Source organism: Lipotes vexillifer, unplaced genomic scaffold (assembly GCF_000442215.2).
Source record: "Lipotes vexillifer unplaced genomic scaffold, Lipotes_vexillifer_v1.1 scaffold691, whole genome shotgun sequence".
NCBI classification, from domain to species: domain Eukaryota; kingdom Metazoa; phylum Chordata; class Mammalia; order Artiodactyla; family Lipotidae; genus Lipotes; species Lipotes vexillifer.
The window spans coordinates 478200-496584 of NW_006788040.1; the positions used below are offsets into that span (position 1 = coordinate 478200).

Sequence of the window (18385 nt, forward strand, 5' to 3'; positions counted from 1 at the left end):
GTTCAGCAGTTTCTCATAATGTTCAATGTAACTCACCATATGACCAACAGTTTCACTTCTAGATATTTACCCATGAAACGTGAAAACACATGCCCATAAAAAGACGTATGCACAGATGTTTAAAGCAGCTTTATTTGTAATAGCCCCAAACTGGAAACAACGCAAATGTCTGTCAACAGATGAACAGATAAACAAATGGTAGAATATTCATACAATGACATACTACTTGGCAATAAGAAGGAACTGAATACTTATGCACACAACAATATGGATGAAGCTTGTTTATGCCGAGGGAAAGAAACCAGACACAAAAGACAACATATTGTATTATTTATATAAAATTCTAGAACTACAGCAAGTCATCTTTATTAACAGAAAGGAGATCAGTAGTTGCTCAGATCCTGGAATTTGGGGCGATTGATTGCAAAGGAGCATCTTTTGGGGTGATAGAAATATTTGATATCTTGATTAGAAGAGTATTATATGTGAAAAACTCATTTAACGGTACACTTAAATGTGCATTTAATTACATGTAAATTATACCTCAGTTAGTTTCAGAAAGAAAAAAAAGGAAGGGATAATGCCAAATTGTTGCCCATCATTGGATGATAGAGATTTAATTTCTACTTTTCCCATTTGGATAATCGCTTTGGGGGTTCACTTATTGAATCATCCCTCCTTTCCCCATTTTTCTGCTTTGCCACTTCTGTTATGTATCAAGGTTCCATGTATGTGTGGGTAGGTTTATGTGCTTTCTGTTCCATTTCCTTGGTCAGTTTGTTTATCCTGTCTTAATTACTTTAGCTTCATAATAAGCCCTTTTATCATCATTCTTTTTCTTCAGAAATGTCTCGGCTATTCTTGAGCCTGTGTTGTTTTGCATACACTTTATAAGGAGCTTATCTGTTTCTGGGTTCTATGAAAAATCCTATTGGAATATTGATGGGAATTGTATTGAGTTTATAGATGAATCTGGGTAGACTTTGAGTTTCTGCAGTATTAAGTCTTTCCATTCCTGGCTGTGGTCTATCTTTCCATGTATTAAGATCTTCTTTACTGTCTCTCAGTACAGTTTGTAATTTTTCCCTGTAACATTCCTGCACATATTTTGAAAGATTTATTTCAAGGCATTTGATGTTTCTTATTCTGGTGTAAGTGAAATCTTCCTTCTAATTATGTTTTATCGTGGTTTATCATTGATGTATAGAAGTGTGATTTTTTGAATATTAATATATCCAGGGAACATTTGCTTTAGAAAGAAACTCATTCATCGATTTAGCAGAATTTGTCGCATGTGTGTACGCTTTTAATATTTTTGTAAAGTGGTGGTGTTGAGGGAAAGCTTCCCCAAAGTCCTTAAGTTATTTTTCATAGTCAAGTCTCTACATGTAAGGTTGGTCCTGAGTCATGGGAAGAGGGTACTAGCTGGAGCTGTGGTGTTTCCAGCTTTAAATTTAGTCAGCTGTTTATGCAGTCGTGGGTGTCAGTAAGAGGCATCTCTCGTCAAGCCAGTATCCTTCTTTTGGGCATATTTTTTATTGAGGTATAACTGACAAATGAAATTATTTATATTTAAAGTATACAATGTGATGATGTGGTATACACACACATTGTGAAATGAATACCAAAATCAAGTTCATCAAGCCAATATCCTTGAATGAAGACATCCACGTATCTTCCATTCTAGGGATGGAGGCTGTCATTGTTAAAAACGTGTCACTCTTCTCTTTTAGTATCCGGAGTGTGATGCAGAAGTATCTCGAGGAGAGACATGAAATCACTTTCGACAAGATTTTTAATCAGAAAATTGGTAAGCCTGCTTGTTTGTTTGGCAAACTGTAATTCCAGTCGTGGTATCGGGTGACGCCACAATAATGTATAAATGCAGCCCCTAATGCTGTTACATGCTTTATAGCTCAAGCTGGGGATGAAGGAAGTTGCATGTAATTAATAAGATACTGAATGATTACTTATGTCCCTAATACTATCTCTTGTAAGTAAGCTATTGGAAAACAGACTAGTTTGGCTGTAAGTTTTAAGACAGTTTGGGAGCTTCCCCAAATCAAAGGATTGGGTACTCGGAAACCAGAAAGAAGCTCTCTTTGGACCCGCGTCTCAGGTCCTCAGCTTCTCTCACTGATCTTGTACGTTCCGTGATCACAGGGGGTTGGCATGTGTCTTCATAAACCTCACCCCGCTCTTGTGTCTGCTTCCAAAGTGTGGGGCTGGCTTACTTGATCAGTTCTCATGGGTTTATGGGTTTTGTTTGCTGCTCACTCTTGTCAGTTCCACATCAATTTCCCTTATTCCTGTGGCTCCATTTGGAATCTCTACTTAGCCAGTCACCAGGACTCCCCCTGTTGTGTACACAGAGCTCATGGACCCATGCCCACCTCTGGCCAGCGCTGGTCTCAGCCTATGCAGATGTGTGGTTGTGTAGGAGTGCTCTGTGGTGACCGCAGTTAGTGCCCTAGAGAAATTAGGACTGGACAGGAATTGCTTTAGTGGGAATTTCAAGACCCACAAAGGAATGAGACACTGTATTCTCACCTGCCTTCTGAAAGACTGGCAGTTTGTTTAAAGGTGACTGTCGGCCGAGTTAGATGAGAGCTGTTGGCCACCTGTTTTTTTCCCCCATTCCCCAAAATCAGTTCCCACTGTCCAGAAATTTCCTAAACGGTCTTTTGTTCTTGAGGCTAGGATTCATCATTTGGCCTGTCATCTGGCCCTGTTGTTAACTTGCCCACAGTGGTGTATAAGCAGATCGTGCTAGAGTTTTTCCGTGAAATACGCATAGCTGAATACAAGAGACCAGGAAGTCTCTTTGCATCTTGTTTGCCTCCCACAACTGCTCAGAGAAGGTTTGCGGAGGAACTGTGTCTGAGTTTTTTAATTAACTTAATACTAGAGGATTACTTTGTTAAAATTTCAAGAAATTAAAGTCTTCCTAAGTTTCCTGGAACTCTGCTTCTGCATGTAGTTTTGTTGCCATGATTCGTAGACACAGGCTGGGACTTTCCTGGCGGTCCAGTTGTTAAGACTCTGCGCTTCCACTGCAAGGGGCATGGGTTCGCTTCCTCGTCGGGGAACTAAGATTCCCGCGTGCTACACAGCACAGCAAAGAAGAAAAATAAAAATTTCCATAGACACAGGCTGACTGATCCCTTTGAGACTGAATATTCTTAGAGATAATTCTGGGTCGCCCTTCCGTGTACAGGTAAGGAGGTGTAGACCCAGGTTGATGAAGTGACTTGTTCTGATCTGACGTTCTTCTCCTCTGATAATTCTTTCAAGGCTCTTGGAAAGGAAACCATGACTGTAAAATACTGTAGAAAGTCACCCGGTAAAAACTGGAGAGGTTTTTTGTTTTTTTAGAAAGAGTTACAGTGATCTCCTTTGTTCAAGGAAAGCAGAAACCGGTGCGGAAAGTCTCTGGAAGTTTGTGAACCGCTTTTTGTCACAAAGTAGCCGTCTATGAAGGCAGTCTTCTGTAGATGTGGCTTCTGTGATAACCCACAAAATACAGTGGTCAAAGGGCGGCTGGCGTGCTCTGGAGAAGCAGATGAAGAGTAGCCCGTCCGTTCTGAGGACGACGTGGGGAGAGCCCTTAGCCACATGGAAACGTTTCATCCTGAGCATCAGGATTTGGTGGGGGAACAGATTTGGCTTTCATCTCATCCTTTATTGCTGCTTCTCGTTGCTTTCATGGTGTTTGGTTACCTGCCATCTATATAAGTGCCCTCCTTTGCTTCTGATTTTGTACTGAAAAGCAGAAAATAAAACTAGCCTGATAACAAGATTGAGAAACTCCGTAACTTTGGGAGGGAAGGCAAAAAAGGAATTCTTTGTTGGTTACTTAAATTTTTAAAAATGTTTTACAGCTTTGTTGAGATATATTTGAGATCGCATAAAATTCACCCATTTCGAGTATACAGTTCAGCGGGTTCTCGTGCATTCAGAGTTGCATGACCGTCAACAAGTCTCATCACAGAACATTTTCATCACCCCAGAAAGAAACCCATCCCATCAGCAGTCCCTCTCCATTCTCCCCCTCCCCCCAACCCCTAAGTACCACTAATCTAATTTCTGCCTCTGTGGATTTGCCTGTGTTGGACACGCCACACAAACGGCATCATAAGAAGAGCTAACACCTGTCCTTCTCAAACGCTTCCAAAATACAGCAGAGGGAGAAACACTCCCAAACTCATTCTACGAGACCACCATCACCCTGATACCAAAACCGGACAAAGATGTCACAAAAAAAGAAAACTACAGGCCAATATCACTGATGACCATAGATACAAAAATCCTCAACAAAATACTAGCACACGGAATCCGACAGCACATTAAAAGGATCATACACCGTGATCAAGTGGGGTTTATCCCAGGAATGCAAGGATTCTTCAATATACGCAAATCAATCAACGTGATACACCATATTAACAAATTGAAGGAGAAAAACCATATGATCATCTCAATAGATGCAGAGAAAGCTTTCGACAAAATTCAACACCCATTTATGATAAAAACCCTCCAGAAAGTAGGCGTAGAGGGAACTTTCCTCAACATAATAAAGGCCATATATGACAAACCCACAACCAACATCGTCCTCAATGGTGAAAAACTGAAACCCATTGAGATCAGGAGCAAGACAAGGTTTCCCACTCTCACCACTCTTATTTGACATAGTTTTGGAAGTTTTAGCCACAGCAATCAGAGAAGAAAAAGAAATAACAGGAATCCAAATCGGAAAAGAAGAAGTAAAGCTGTCACTGTTTGCAGATGACATGATACTACACATAGAGCATCCTAAAGATGCTACCAGAAAACTACTAAAGCTAATCAATGAATTTGGTAACGTAGCAGGATACAAAATTAATGCACAGAAATCTCTTGCATTCCTATACACTAACGATGAAAAATCTGAAAGTGAAATTAAGAAAACACTCCCACTTACCATTGCAACAAAAAGAATAAAATATCTAGGAATAAACCTACCTAAGGAGACAGAAGACCTGTATGCAGAAAATTATAAGACACTGATGAAAGAAATTAAAGATGATACAGATAGATGGAGAGACATGCCATGTTCTTGGATTGGAAGAATCAACATTGTGAAAATGACTCTACTACCCAAAGCAATCTACAGATTGATTCAATGCAATCCCTATCAAACTACCACTGGCATTTTTCACAGAACTAGAACAAAAAATTTCACAATTTGTATGGAAACACAAAAGACCCCGAATAGCCAAAGCAATCTTGAGAAAGAAAAACGGAGCTGGAGGAATCAGGCTCCCTGACTTCAGACTATACTACAAAGCTACAGTAATCAAGACAATATAGTACTGGCACAAAAACAGAAATATAGATCAATGGAGCAGGATAGAAAGCTCAGACATAAACCCACGCACATATGGTCACCTTATCTTTGATAAAGGAGGCAAGAATATACAGTGGAGAAGAGACAGCCTCTTCAATAAGTGGTGCTGGGAAAACTGGACAGCTACATGTAAAAGAATGAAATTAGAACACTCCCTAACACCATACATAAAAATAAACTCAAAATGGATTAAAGACCTAAATGTAAGGCCAGACACTATCAAACTCTTAGAGGAAAACATGGGCAGCACACTCTATGACATAAATCATAGCAAGATCCTTTTTGACCCACCTTCTAGAGAAACAGAAATAAAAACAAAAGTAAACAAATGGGCCCTAATGAAACTTCAAAGCTTTTGCACAGCAAAGGAAACCGTAACCAAGACCAAAAGACAACCCTCAGAATGGGAGAAAATATTTGCAAATGAAGCAGCTGACCAAGGATTAATCTCCAAAATTTACAAGCAACTCATGCAACTCAATGTCAAAAAAACAAACAACCCAATCCAAAAATGGGCAGAAGAGCTAAATAGACATTTCTCCAAAGAAGATATACAGATTGCCAACAAACACATGAAAGAATGCTCAACATCATTAATCATTAGAGAAATGCAAATCAAAACTACAGTGAGGTATCATTGGATGCTGGTCAGAATGGCCATCATCAAAAAATCTACAAACAATAAATGCTGGAGAGCGTGTGGAGAAAAGCGAACCCTCTTGCACTGTTGGTGGGAATGTAAATTGAATCAGCCACTATGGAGAACAGTATGGAGGTTCCGTAAAAAACAAAAAATAGAACTACCATACAACCCAGCAATCCCACTACTGGCCATATACCCTGAGAAAACCATAATTCACAGAGAGTCATGTACCAAAATGTTCATTGCAGCTCTGTTTACAATAGCCAGGACATGGAAGCAACCTAAGCGTCCATCAACCGATGAATGGATAAAGAAGATACGGCACATATATACAATGGAATATTACTCAGCCATAAAAAGGAATGGAATTGAGTTATTTGTAGTGAGATGGATGGACCTAGAGACTGTCATACAGAGTGAATTAAGTCAGAAAGAGAAAAAAACAAATACCGTATGCTAACACATATATATGGAATCTAAAAAAATGGTCATGAAGAACGTAGGGGCAAGACGGGAATAAAGACACAGACCTACTAGAGAATGGATTTGAGGACATGGGGAGGGGGAAGGGTAAGCTGGGACAAAGTGAGAGAGTGGCATGGACATATATACACCACCAAACGTAAACTACATAGCTAGTGGGAAGCAGCCGCATAGCACAGGGAGATCAGCTCGGTGCTTTGTGACCACCTAGAGGGGTGGGATAGGGAGGGTGGGAGGGAGGGAGTTTCAAGACGGAAGAGATATGGGGACATATGTATATGTATAACTGATTCACTTTGTTATAAAGCAGAAACTAACACACCATTGTAAAGCAATTATACTCCAATAAAGATGTTAAAAAAAAACAACGGCATCATATAGCACGTGGCCTTTTGCATCTGGCTTCTCTCAACATAATGTTTTCAGGGTTCATCTACGTTGTAGCATGTGTATCAGTACTGCCTGCCTTTCTGTACCTGATAATATTCCCATGTATGGCTATGCCACATTTCATTTATCCATTCACCTGCCGACTGTTTCCAGTTTTTGGCTCTCATGAATAATGCCGCTAGGAGAAGATCCCACGTTTTTTAACGTGTAATTTGAGCAAGTGGTTCCGTGTTATTAACATGCCCTGGGGGTGTGTGTGTGTGACAGGCCTGCCCTCCCCTGCAGCTCTAGTTCCAGCCTCTGAAATGCACTGAGGATTCTCTTTGAGGATTCTGTCTTCCTTTGTGTTTTCTGCTCCCCACTCTCCCTCCTGTAACCCCTTTCCCGTCTGCCATCCTCACTCCCCCCCCCCCGTCACACGTGCAAGCCCCAGACCTGTTTTTTCTGTTGTGATTAAACTATCACCTGAAGCCGCCTCCAGGAGCCTCTGATCTGAGCCCCCTAGTGGCATTAACGTGGCCCTCGTGCTATAAACTTCAGCCTCACAGATGTTCCCCCACTGAGAACAGCTTTGCTGGGCACTGAGGGTCTGTGACTTTTATCTAAGTAGGCCGTTAAAAAACTGAAACATGGTTTAGATAGATAAATAACTCCTCCTTCCCTTCCTCCTGACTCTGAGCTTGGAGCTGGCGAGCTGACTGGGGAGGTCACAGGATGGGGTCTGGGGGATGAGGAGAGAGGACAAGGTAATGGTTCCTGACACGGATCTGTAATTACACGTGGACAGAGCTCTACACCGAACGTGTCTGGTCCCTCCTTTGCCCCGAGGCGTTCCCGTTTTCTGACTGGTGTGCCGGGTGGGGCAGAGTGAGGGTGGACCAAGGTTGCAGTAGCTTTGTCTGACTCTCTAGGTCTGTGACGTCCTCCTTCAAGCACACCGCTCGTCCCCAGTGTCTCCCCATCTCTTCCCTCCGCCCCTTTCCGTGACTGTCTCCCTGTGTTTCCACCTTGTTGCTTTTCTGTGGTCCCTCTGTTTCTCTTTCACCCTCTACCTGGCTCCTCCTTTTGTCTCCTTCCGAACCTTCCGGCATCCCCCATGCTGCGGTTGGAGCATGGTTTGGGGGATTGCCCTCCAATGTGGGCTGTAGCCGACTTGTCAAACTGCTTTGTGAAACGAAAAATGTAGAAATCTTTCATTTACTTGGCCTCTGAGGCTTCACTGGGGTGGCGGGCAATTGGCAGGTCTGTCGGCTACACCCCACGCTGGTCGTTGTTTCATATTCTTAGCTATAAAAGTGGGGATACAAATGGTACCTACTTCATAAGGCCACAGTGAGGATCCAGCAGGAAATGGATGCGAAGCCCTGAACACAGTGATTGATTCTCAGCAGATGCTCAATGAATGAAATCTCTTAAATGAAATTATTTATTATAAAAATTTTTAGTCCTGGGTAAAAATGGACCAGAATAACGAGCCCCCAGGCATATACATCACCCAGATTCGATATGTTTCAACATTTTGTGTACCTGCTTTGTCCATCCCCGCTTTTTGTGGTTGCCTGCATATTTTAAAGCAATTAGCAAACCCTTCATAGCATTTCAGCTCTATGTGCATCTCTAAAAAATCTGAATGTTTTCTCATACAACCTTTTTTGTTTTTTTTTTGTTTTTTTGTTTTTTTTTTTTTTTGCTGTACGTGGCCTCTCACTGTTGTGGCCTCTCCCGTTGCGGAGCACAGGCTCCGGACGCGCAGGCTCAGCGGCCATGGCTCACGGGCCCAGCCGCTCCGCGGCATGTGGGATCTTCCCGGACCAGGGCACGAACCCGCGTCCCCTGCATCGGCAGGCGGACTCTCAACCACTGCGCCACCAGGGAAGCCCATTAGTGGTGTTTTTAAGTCACTGAGTTTGTGGGTATTTGTTACACAGCAATAGAAGACTAATAGAGGAGGATCAATGTTTAACTTCTTTGTTTTTAATTGCCGGTTTCCAGAATAAAAAAGGTTAAGTAAATGACAGCTGTCTTTATCTTCCTCATCCTTACATAGAAATCATACGTCTTCAGGGACATCAATTAAGTTGATTCCTAATTTGCTGCCAGTAAAACTCACTCATTTAGATATTGACACATGTCCTGGGTTTGGCTCATTGAAAGAATGGTTTTAAAGGGATACTGGTTATCAAATAGACAGTAAAATCAATTTGTCGGTTAAAATCAATTTGTATGGTTAAGATGTTTTGCTACCATTTTCTTCTGTGATATACTGAAATAATTCCATCATATGCAAGTGGGGCACATAACATTTGATAAATTCCATCTGTTGACAGTCTACTTACTTCTCTTGACTGCATACCCTCTCCTGTTAGAGAAGGATGTTTCCGATTATAAGGAGACTCCAAAATAGATGCTTAATTCATAAAGTATGCAAATGTTAACTCTCATATATAAAGAACATCATAGTTAAAGTAGTATGATGTCACATCATTATTGCCACGGAAGACATTTCATTTTCTCACACTGACTTCAGAGCTTAATCCAGAGTCTGAATATTAATCTTTTTGAATTCGTGTGAGAATTGGTGTCTTTGAAACATGGTTTTGGTCAAAACAAAATTTTGCAACTTTTACTCTTCTAAAAACAGCTTTATCGAGGCATGATATTACATGTTATAAAATTCACTCATTATGAGTGTATAATTTGATGAGTTTTAGTAAACTCTGAGTTGTGCAGCTAGCCCCACAGTCTAATTTTAAAACATTTCCATGTCTCAAAGAGACACCCTGTGCCCACTTGTAGTCACTTCCTGCTCCCATCCCCAGGCAACCAATAATCTGCTTTCTGTCTCTATAGTAATTTGCCTTTTCTGAACATTTCATATGAGTGGAATCTTACAGGCTGTAGACTGTTAGTCTTTTGCATATGGCTTCTTTCGTTTAGCATCAGGTTTTGGAGGTTGATCCACGTTGTGTGTTCCGGTCTCTCGTTCCCTTTTGTTGCTGAATAATATCCCATTATATGGATAGACCACATTTTGTTTACCCCTTCGCCAGTTGATGGACATTTGAATTATTCCCACTTTTGGTCTACTACAAACGATGCTGCTGTGTTCACATTCATGTACAAGTGTGGATGTATGTTTTCATTTCTCCTGGGTATGTAACTAGGAGTGGAATTGCCGGGCTGTATGGTGAATTCATGTTTAACTTTTTAAGGAATCACTAATTGCTTTCTAAATTATACTGTATTTACATTCTCACCATCATTTTATGAGAGTTCCAGTTTTTTTGTTTGTTTCCCCCGTTGGATTGTCTCGGCACCCTTGTTGAAAATTAATTGACCATAAATTTAAGGACTTATTTCTGGACTCTCAGTTTTGTTCTGTTGATGTATATGTCTGTTCTTATGCTGGTTCCACACTGTCTTGATTACTGTAGCTTTATAGTAAGTTTTGAAATCAGGAAATAAAAATCTTCTCGCTTCATTCTTGTTTTTTTTTTTTTTTTTTTTCAAAATTGTTTTTGGCTCTTCTGGATCCTTTGCATTTCCATATGAATTTTAGCATCAGTTTTTCAATTTCTGCCAAAAACCCCCCACAAAAAACCTACTCATATTTTGGTAGGGATTTTGTCGAATCTCTAGATTTGGAGACAACTGTCATTTTAACAACATTAAGTCCATGAATGACATGTCTCTACAGTTGTTTACGTTGTCCCTAATTTCTCTCAGCAGTGCTTTGTAGTTTTCAGTCTTATATGTCTTCTTAAATTTATTCACAATTATTTTAATGTTTTTGATGCTGTTATGGATGAAATTGTTTCTTTAATTTCACTTTTGGTTGTTCATTGCTAGTACACGGAAATAGAATTGTTTTTTGTATGGTGATCTTGTATCCTACAATCTTGCTGAACTAATTTATTAGTTCTAGTAGATTTGTGTATGTGTGTATGTGTGTGAGTTCTTTAGGATTGTCTCCATGTAAGATCTTGTCTCTGAATAAAAACATTTACTCCTTTCTTTCCAGTCTGGTGCCTTTTCTTTTCAATTTTTACTTTTCACTTTGATTTCTTAAATATTTATTAATGTTGGTCTCAAACATATTTAGCATGATTTCAAAGAACATTCGGGTTGAAAGATGTATAAATTATGTTTGGCATTTGGGGCTAAGGCATTAGAAATATATTTGCCATGGGCTTTTAAAAAAAAGTATGTTTCATTATAAAAAGGATACATTGGAAAGACAGAAATTGCTGACTTACAAAGTTCTTTTTAAAAGGATTTTCTGAGCAGGCCTGTAGAAAGAAAGATGGACACAGACATGACATAGAGACCTCTTTTTTTAATTTGGTAATTATATTCAAAATACAGGACCACAGAAGTACTGAAAAAATAATAAGCGACACAGAAGAAAACATTTTAGGATTACTTTTTTGTCAGTTTTCAAGGAACAAAGTTACCAACCTATTTTATGATTATAAAATTATTGCTTGAAGTGCTTTGTGCTTCAGAACATGGTAGATGGCTAAAAATCTGCAAATACTTACCACTGCGCAACTTCTGACTTGAAGACCAGAGTTAAATGATAGCACATCGAGCCCTTTTGCATGTGGTCATAGAGAGGGAAGTCTTAACCCAGGAACCCCCCTTCTGGCTTTGTTTTCTCTTTTGTTTCCACCTTTGTTTGGAAGAGTTTGTTTGTGTCCCTGCGCAGGGCCTTCCCCAGACAAACAGCCTCCCTGATTGACAGTCACAGACGGCCGGGGTCCCACCCTGTCTGATGTGTAAAACTTCCTCCAGCTGAGAGCCACCAGCCCCAAAAGAGAAGAAAACCTGGGGCCCCATTCAACTCCGCATCAATTATCCATGCCTTTGTGGAGACTTCTAGTGAGGGAAAGATACCTATCAGGAGAAAGTAACAATAAGGAAAGCAGAAAGAGAAAAAAACAGAACGGCTAATTGGATTTTCAATTGAAGGGGCCAGGCAGCCGCAGGCAACGGGTGGTGAGGAACCCAATGATGGACACAGATTCTGCACACTTTCAGCTTGCATCTCTAAACAGAAATGCCGCCTAGAGAGGAAAGACACTGAAGAAGAGGGAAAGGCTGTTAGTCCAAACCCCACTGGCAGGCAGTCCTTTGGGCTGACTCCTTATCTGTGTTGGCTCCCACAAGCCTGGGTATTGGCGCCCCGGGTTGGAGACGCCACCTGCCCTGCCACGCAGCCTCTGCGGCTCTGAAAACTGGGGACATCTGAGAAAATTGTGGCAGCTTTCAAAGAGAGTAGAAAGGTTTAAACCAGTCCTATGAGAAATTTAGTTGTTTTTTTTGTTTATTTTAAACCAATTTATTTGGGCTGGTTTTCCTTTCATAAGACATCATTCAGGTTCTAAGATCAGCCATGATTATCTCTTCCCAGAAAAATTCAGAGAAGCTACACTTTTACTGGAATGGCACAATCCTTTAACATCTGCTAATCACTAGAACTATAGGAACCCTGGCATGTGACCACCAAACCCCTGATCTGCAGGCTGGCAACTCTCTCTCTGTCTTTTAGGTGGTTACTGTTTAATTTTCCCTGAGCTTTTCTGAGCCCGCGGTTGATGGGAATTACTATTGGTTTAAGACAGTGATGGCCACCTGTGTATTAAACTAGTGTTTTCTATGCTAGTTAAAATAACGTGACCAAGTTTGCCCATTCCCCAAAAAGCAGAGCCTCAATAGGAGGTAGGCACTTCACAACTGCTATTTTCTGTCTGTCACCAGGAAAAGTTAGTGGGGAAATGAGCACGCATCTGGGGTTTTTTTAAATTGAAGTGTAGTTGATAGAATGTTGTGTTAGTTTCAGGTGTACAGTGAAGTGATTCAGTTATACATATATCTGTTCTTTTTCAGATTCTTTTCCATTATAGGTTATTACAAGATGTTGAATGTAGTTCCCTGTGCTATACAGTAGATCCTTGTTGTTTATCTGTTTTATATATAATGCTGTGTATCTGTTAATCCCAAACTCCTAATTTATCCCTCCCCACCTTTCTCCTTCGGTAACCGTAAGTTTGTTTTCTGTGTCTGTGAGTCTGTTTCTGTTTTGTAAATAAGTTCATTTGTATCATTTTTTTAGATTCCACGTATAAGTGATATCATCTTATTTGTCTCTCTCTGACTCACTTCACTTAGTATGATAATCTCTAGGTCCATCCATGTTGCTGCAAATAGCATTATTTCATTCTTTTTTATGGCTGCATAATATTACCATTGTGTATATGTTGATATATACCACATCATCTTTATCCATTCATCTGTGGACGGACATTTAGGCTGCTTCCATATCTTGGCTATTGTAAATAGTGCTGGAGTTTTTTTTTTTTTTAAACATATAAACAATACAATTCCTAGTTAATATATCATGATACTAAAATCCAGAATTTGGGGGCAGGGCACAAAGATCTTTCTGTAGCAGGTCTCTGCTTTATGTGCTTTGTTGAATGACACATTGAGAATCTAATATATTTTAAGTGCTCCATTGGAAATGTCTTATTAAATAAAAGGCACACAGGGGAGACTAGAACAGCGTCAGGCCACAGAGGACTTTCTACCTGCCACCAGCTCACTCTGCAAAAGGATGGATGTGAAACCCACAGACCTCTGACACGCCAGTGTCAGACAGCTGTAAGGAGTGTTTACTACTGCCCAGAAGTCTCCGAAATTCTTGGAAGGGGCTACTGGTGATGTTTCAGAGCCATGAGTTTAGATCCCATGGCAAGTGTGGGGAAACCACTCTTAGTCAAAAGGAAAGTCTAGCCAATCAGCCAACATCTGCAACTGACTCAACTTTGTAGCTGTCTCATTGCCTGGGTCCACATAATTAAGGGAAAATACTACATGCTGTAGCAATATTAGCAAAGCTGGGGTCTTAATATATATTCCTGGAGAGTTCTAAGGACCTAGGAAACATGACCTCTACTGGAAAAGTTGACTATCAGCTTTTTGAACTGACAGTAGAGGGATGATTGGGCGGTTTTAGGATTTTAGGAGCCCCAAACGCCTGAAATTCCAGGTGGCAGTACACTGTCATAATATCCCCTGGTTTTAGCTCTTTGGGAAATACCTTTTCTGAGGGTTTATACGTTATCTTTGATTTACTTTAGTATTCCCACTTCTAGTCAAAGTCAAGATCAGGAAATGTAGAGATATGCTATGAGGTGGTTCACGGGCTTTGTTTGAAATCTACTAAAAATTCAGTCATTTATTCAGTAAATTTCACTGTGTACCATGCATCCGTGAATAGTACTGCTATGGGTGCCCCTATGGACCTAACATTCTTTGTTTATTTAATATATTTATTTAATTATTTATTTGGCTGCGCCGGGTCTTAGTTGTGGCGCGCGGGATCTTTTAGTTGCAGCATGCGAACTCTTAGTTGCGGCATGTGGGATCTAGGTCCCTGACCAGGGATCGAACCCAGACCCCCCCTGCAGTCCCTGGAGCTAACATTCTACGGGGGGAGACAGACCAACGAATACACACTGTCCGCACAGTAGTAAACGTTGTGGAGAATTGTAGAGGCCAAAGCGGGGCAGGGCTTGCCGGTGTGTGCGGCAGTTTCAAATAGGGTGTTTGGAGAAGGCACTACTTATAAAGGGACGGTTGAACAGCGTCCTGGGGAGGTGTGAGGGCTGAGCCCCTGTGTACTGGGGAGAAGTGGGTCCAGGCAGAGGGCTCAGCAGGACAGAGACCCTAAGACTGGAACCACGTGGTGGAGGAACAGCAAGGAGGCTACAGCCAAGGGGCTGAGTGCGAGGGACCGCGAGACAGGTGGGGGGTGGTTGGCGAGGCCTTTTGGGCAATCACGAGGCTCTCCGCTTTTACTGGTCATGGGATGGGACACAGGAAAGTTTGAGTACTGGGGCAGCACACCCTGACTCAAGTGCTCATGCAGCATTGTCTAGGTGCTGTGGAAGCAAGAAGCAGGAGATGCTGTAGCGCGTCAGCAAGAGATGATCCCGGCTTTGGGACCAGCGGCCAGCAGTGGAGGTAGAAGTCATCTGAAGATGGGAGGATAGATTTGCAATGAATTGTGTTGTGGTACAAAAGCGGGTGGGAGGCACAGAGGCTTGCAGGGTACCATGTGGTTGGGTTCAGTTGGAGCCAGAAGGTGAAAGAAAGGCTCAGACATGAGCCTGAGGGTGTAGGGCGATGACTGTGTTCATGCATCTCGGAATTAAGGTAACTTGCTTGCTTTGCCCAGTGGGCCATCTGCTGAAGAGTATTGTCACACCTCCTCTGTGTTCTACATGATGCTTTTAGGTCAGCCTTAAAGTTTGGAGCTTTGTCCCAACTCTGCTCGCTGATGAACAGAGAAGATTCTTGTGATTTGGTTTCCAAGAGAAATCCCAGAAAAGTGTGGAGGTGGGGGCAGAGAGAATTGCTTTAGTCCCTCAAAGAGACTGTTTATGACAGTAGAACACAGTGAGAGCAACTAGGACAGCTTCTTCAAGAAGCAAACATTCTTTCTTCCCTTGTAAGATGCACTTACTCTCCAAAGAAATCTTTTTTTTTTTTTTCTTACTGGAAATATTTTACTGCTTTGATTTTTTTTTTTAATTCATTGTCTTCAAAGTTTGCTCTTTCAGAATTGATTTGCTTACCATATAATCTGTGACTATTTCAGAAGATTGAAATTAGGTTTGTTTTGGGGTTTCTCCTTTTAAACCAAGAAGTGGGTTCAGAATTGGTGATGGAAAAGAACTTCAAATGGGATAGCTTACTGGGAACATTGATTTGGGCCCTTTTCTTCTGTTGTTACTTTTTAGCTTATCTCTTTCAGAATATTAGCTTATCTCTTTCAGAATATGCCTGATTTCCTTCTCTTGAGATACCACATATCTAAGGATCCAGTTGTTACTTAATTTTTCTTTGTTTACTGATAAATATGCTGTATGCTTTTGTTCTTTTTTTTTTTTTTTTTTTTGCGGTACACTGGGCCTCTCACCGTTGTGGCCTCTCCCCTTGCAGAGCACAGGCTCCGGACGCGCAGGCTCAGCGGCCATGGCTCACGGGCCCATCCGCTCCGCGGCATGTGGGATATTCCTGGGCTGGGGCACGAACCCGTGTCCCCTGCATCAGCAGGCGGACTCTCAACCACTGCGCCACCAGGGAAGCCCCGCTTTTGTTCTTTTAAAAAGCAATTTTATTGAGGTATAAAACACAATAAAATACATCCAATTTAAATATAGAGTTTGAGTTTTGACAAAAGTGTACACCCACGTACCTGTTACCACAATCCATATATGGACCATTTCCATCACTTTAAAAAGTATACTCTTGCCCATTTCTAAACAGCTCATCCCAGCTCCAGGCAACCACTGATCTGCTTCTGCTTCCAGTCACAGTAGATTATATTTGCCTTTTCTAGAACATCCTATCACTAGAATCAAATCCTATTTTGTGTCTGGCCCCTTTGCCTCAGCACGATGTTCTTCCTTGAGGTTCATTTATCACGTTGCTTGTGTCGGGATTTTTGTTTCTTTTATTGCTGGATAGTATTCCAATGTATGGACTTATTAACACACTTCACTTTTCATGGACATCGGGTTGTTTCCAGTTCAGGGAAATTACGAGTAAAGCTGCTATGGATATTTTTCATCAAGTCTTGTTGTGAACAGATGCTGTCATTTCTCTGTGGTAAGTGCCTAGGAGAGGCATTGTTGCATCTCCTGTGATAGGTACACGCAGATTTTTTTGGTTTTTTTGGTCGTACCACGCAGCTTGCGGGATCTTAGTTCCCCGACCAGAGATCGAACCTGTGCCCCCTGCAGTGGAAGCATGGACCCCTAACCACTTACCGCCAGGAAATTCCCAGTACACACGCATTATGATTGTTATGTCATCTTGATGAGTCTACCACTTTTATCATGATGAGAAGTCTATCCTGGTAATAATATATTTGTTCTGACGTCTACTTTGTCTAATATTGTTATAATCACTCCAGCTTTCTTGATATTAGTGTTTGCATGGTCTGTCTGTTCTCTGATCTCTGCCTTGTAATTAGCCTATTTAGACCATTTACACTTAAATAATTACCAATTTAGTTGGATTTAAATCCTGCATATGTATTATTTGTTTCCTTGTTGCTTTTTCCTTTTCCAGTCTTCTTTTGGATATATCCTAGTAGGAGTATATCCTAGTAAGTTGTCATCACCACTGGCTTATAATAGCTATACAGCTCTTCATTTCATTGATTTTTCTGGTGTTTCCAGGCACCTCGTGTTCCGTGATCTCCTGGTGCCTTTGCCTCGGCAGGACCACCATGGTCTGCTTGGGTCCCCCTCCCAGCACCACATTTCAGAAAGTACCTCCAGGCCAAGAGCTGGCCCAGCCTGGGGTCCTCCTAGTTTGCTTCCCTTCTTTCAGGGACTATAGCCCCTTCTGTGTCTGAAAACAGTTACTTCATATATCTTGTCCAGTTTTTTGGTTGTTATTGTGGGAACTTAAGTCCGGCTCTGGTTACCATATTATGTTCTGAGGTGTAATTTTATTTTTGAAGTAAAGTATTTGGTTCTTGGCAGGAGAATGTGTTAAATATGTGAAATTGGGACTACCTGTAAAACCCTAGGTGCATAACACCATTGTTTTAACTTCACAGAGTGATGTAAAGATGGTGATGATCAGTTTCTGGCTTACGCATAGCAGCACGTGTAAACCTCAGAAGCAGAAGCTTTGAAAAGTTCTGTATCAGTCAGTACCGTTTGAATGGTAACAGCCCATAATCAAGCCCTTAGGTACTCAGTGTTCTACATACAGTTCCTTTTTTTTTTTTTTTTTTTTTTTTTTTTTTTTTTTTTTTTCGTGTACGCAGGCCTCTCACTTGTTGTGGTGTCACCCATTGCGGAGCACAGGCTCCGGACATGCAGCCTCAGCAGCCATGGCTCACAGGCCCAGCCACTCCGTGGCATGTGGGATCTTCCCAGATCGGGGCACGAACCCCTATCCGCTGCATCGGCAGGCAGACTCTCAACCACTGCGCCACCAGGGAAGCCCCATACAGTTCCTTTTTTAAAAAAAATCATCTTATGTGTGTGTTTTAAAAAAAATTTTATTTATTTACTTATTTTTGGCTGCATTGAGTCTTCGTTGCTGTGCCCGGGCTTTCTCTAGTTGCAGGGGGCTGCTCTTCATTGTGGTGCGCGGGCTTGTCATCGTAGTGGCTTCTCTTGTTGCAGAGCACAGGCTGTAGGCACGCGGGCTTCAGTGGTTGTGGTGCGTGGGCTTCAGTAGTTGTGGCTCATGGGCTCTAGAGCACAGGCTCAGTAGTTGTGGTGCATGGGCTTAGTTGCTCTGCAGCATGTGGGATCTTCCCGGACCAGGGCTCGAACCCGTGTCCCCTGCATTGGGAGGCAGATTCTTAAGCACTCCACCACCAGGGAAGTCCCCTACAGATCTTTTTTTTTTTTTTTTTTTTCTGGTTTTGGGGCTTCTTTTTTGTTGGGCTC

General features: G+C 41.6%; 1 protein-coding gene across 1 annotated transcript in view; it reads left to right on the forward strand.

Annotated features, from left to right (window-relative positions):
• The window catches only part of GRK3 (G protein-coupled receptor kinase 3), a 119458-nt gene that overhangs the window by 21434 nt on the left and 79639 nt on the right, over positions 1–18385 (forward strand). The window contains exon 2 of the mRNA XM_007461132.1: positions 1734–1810. Coding sequence (XP_007461194.1) covers positions 1734–1810 — 77 coding nt within the window. The remainder of the gene's footprint in view (positions 1–1733; positions 1811–18385) is intronic.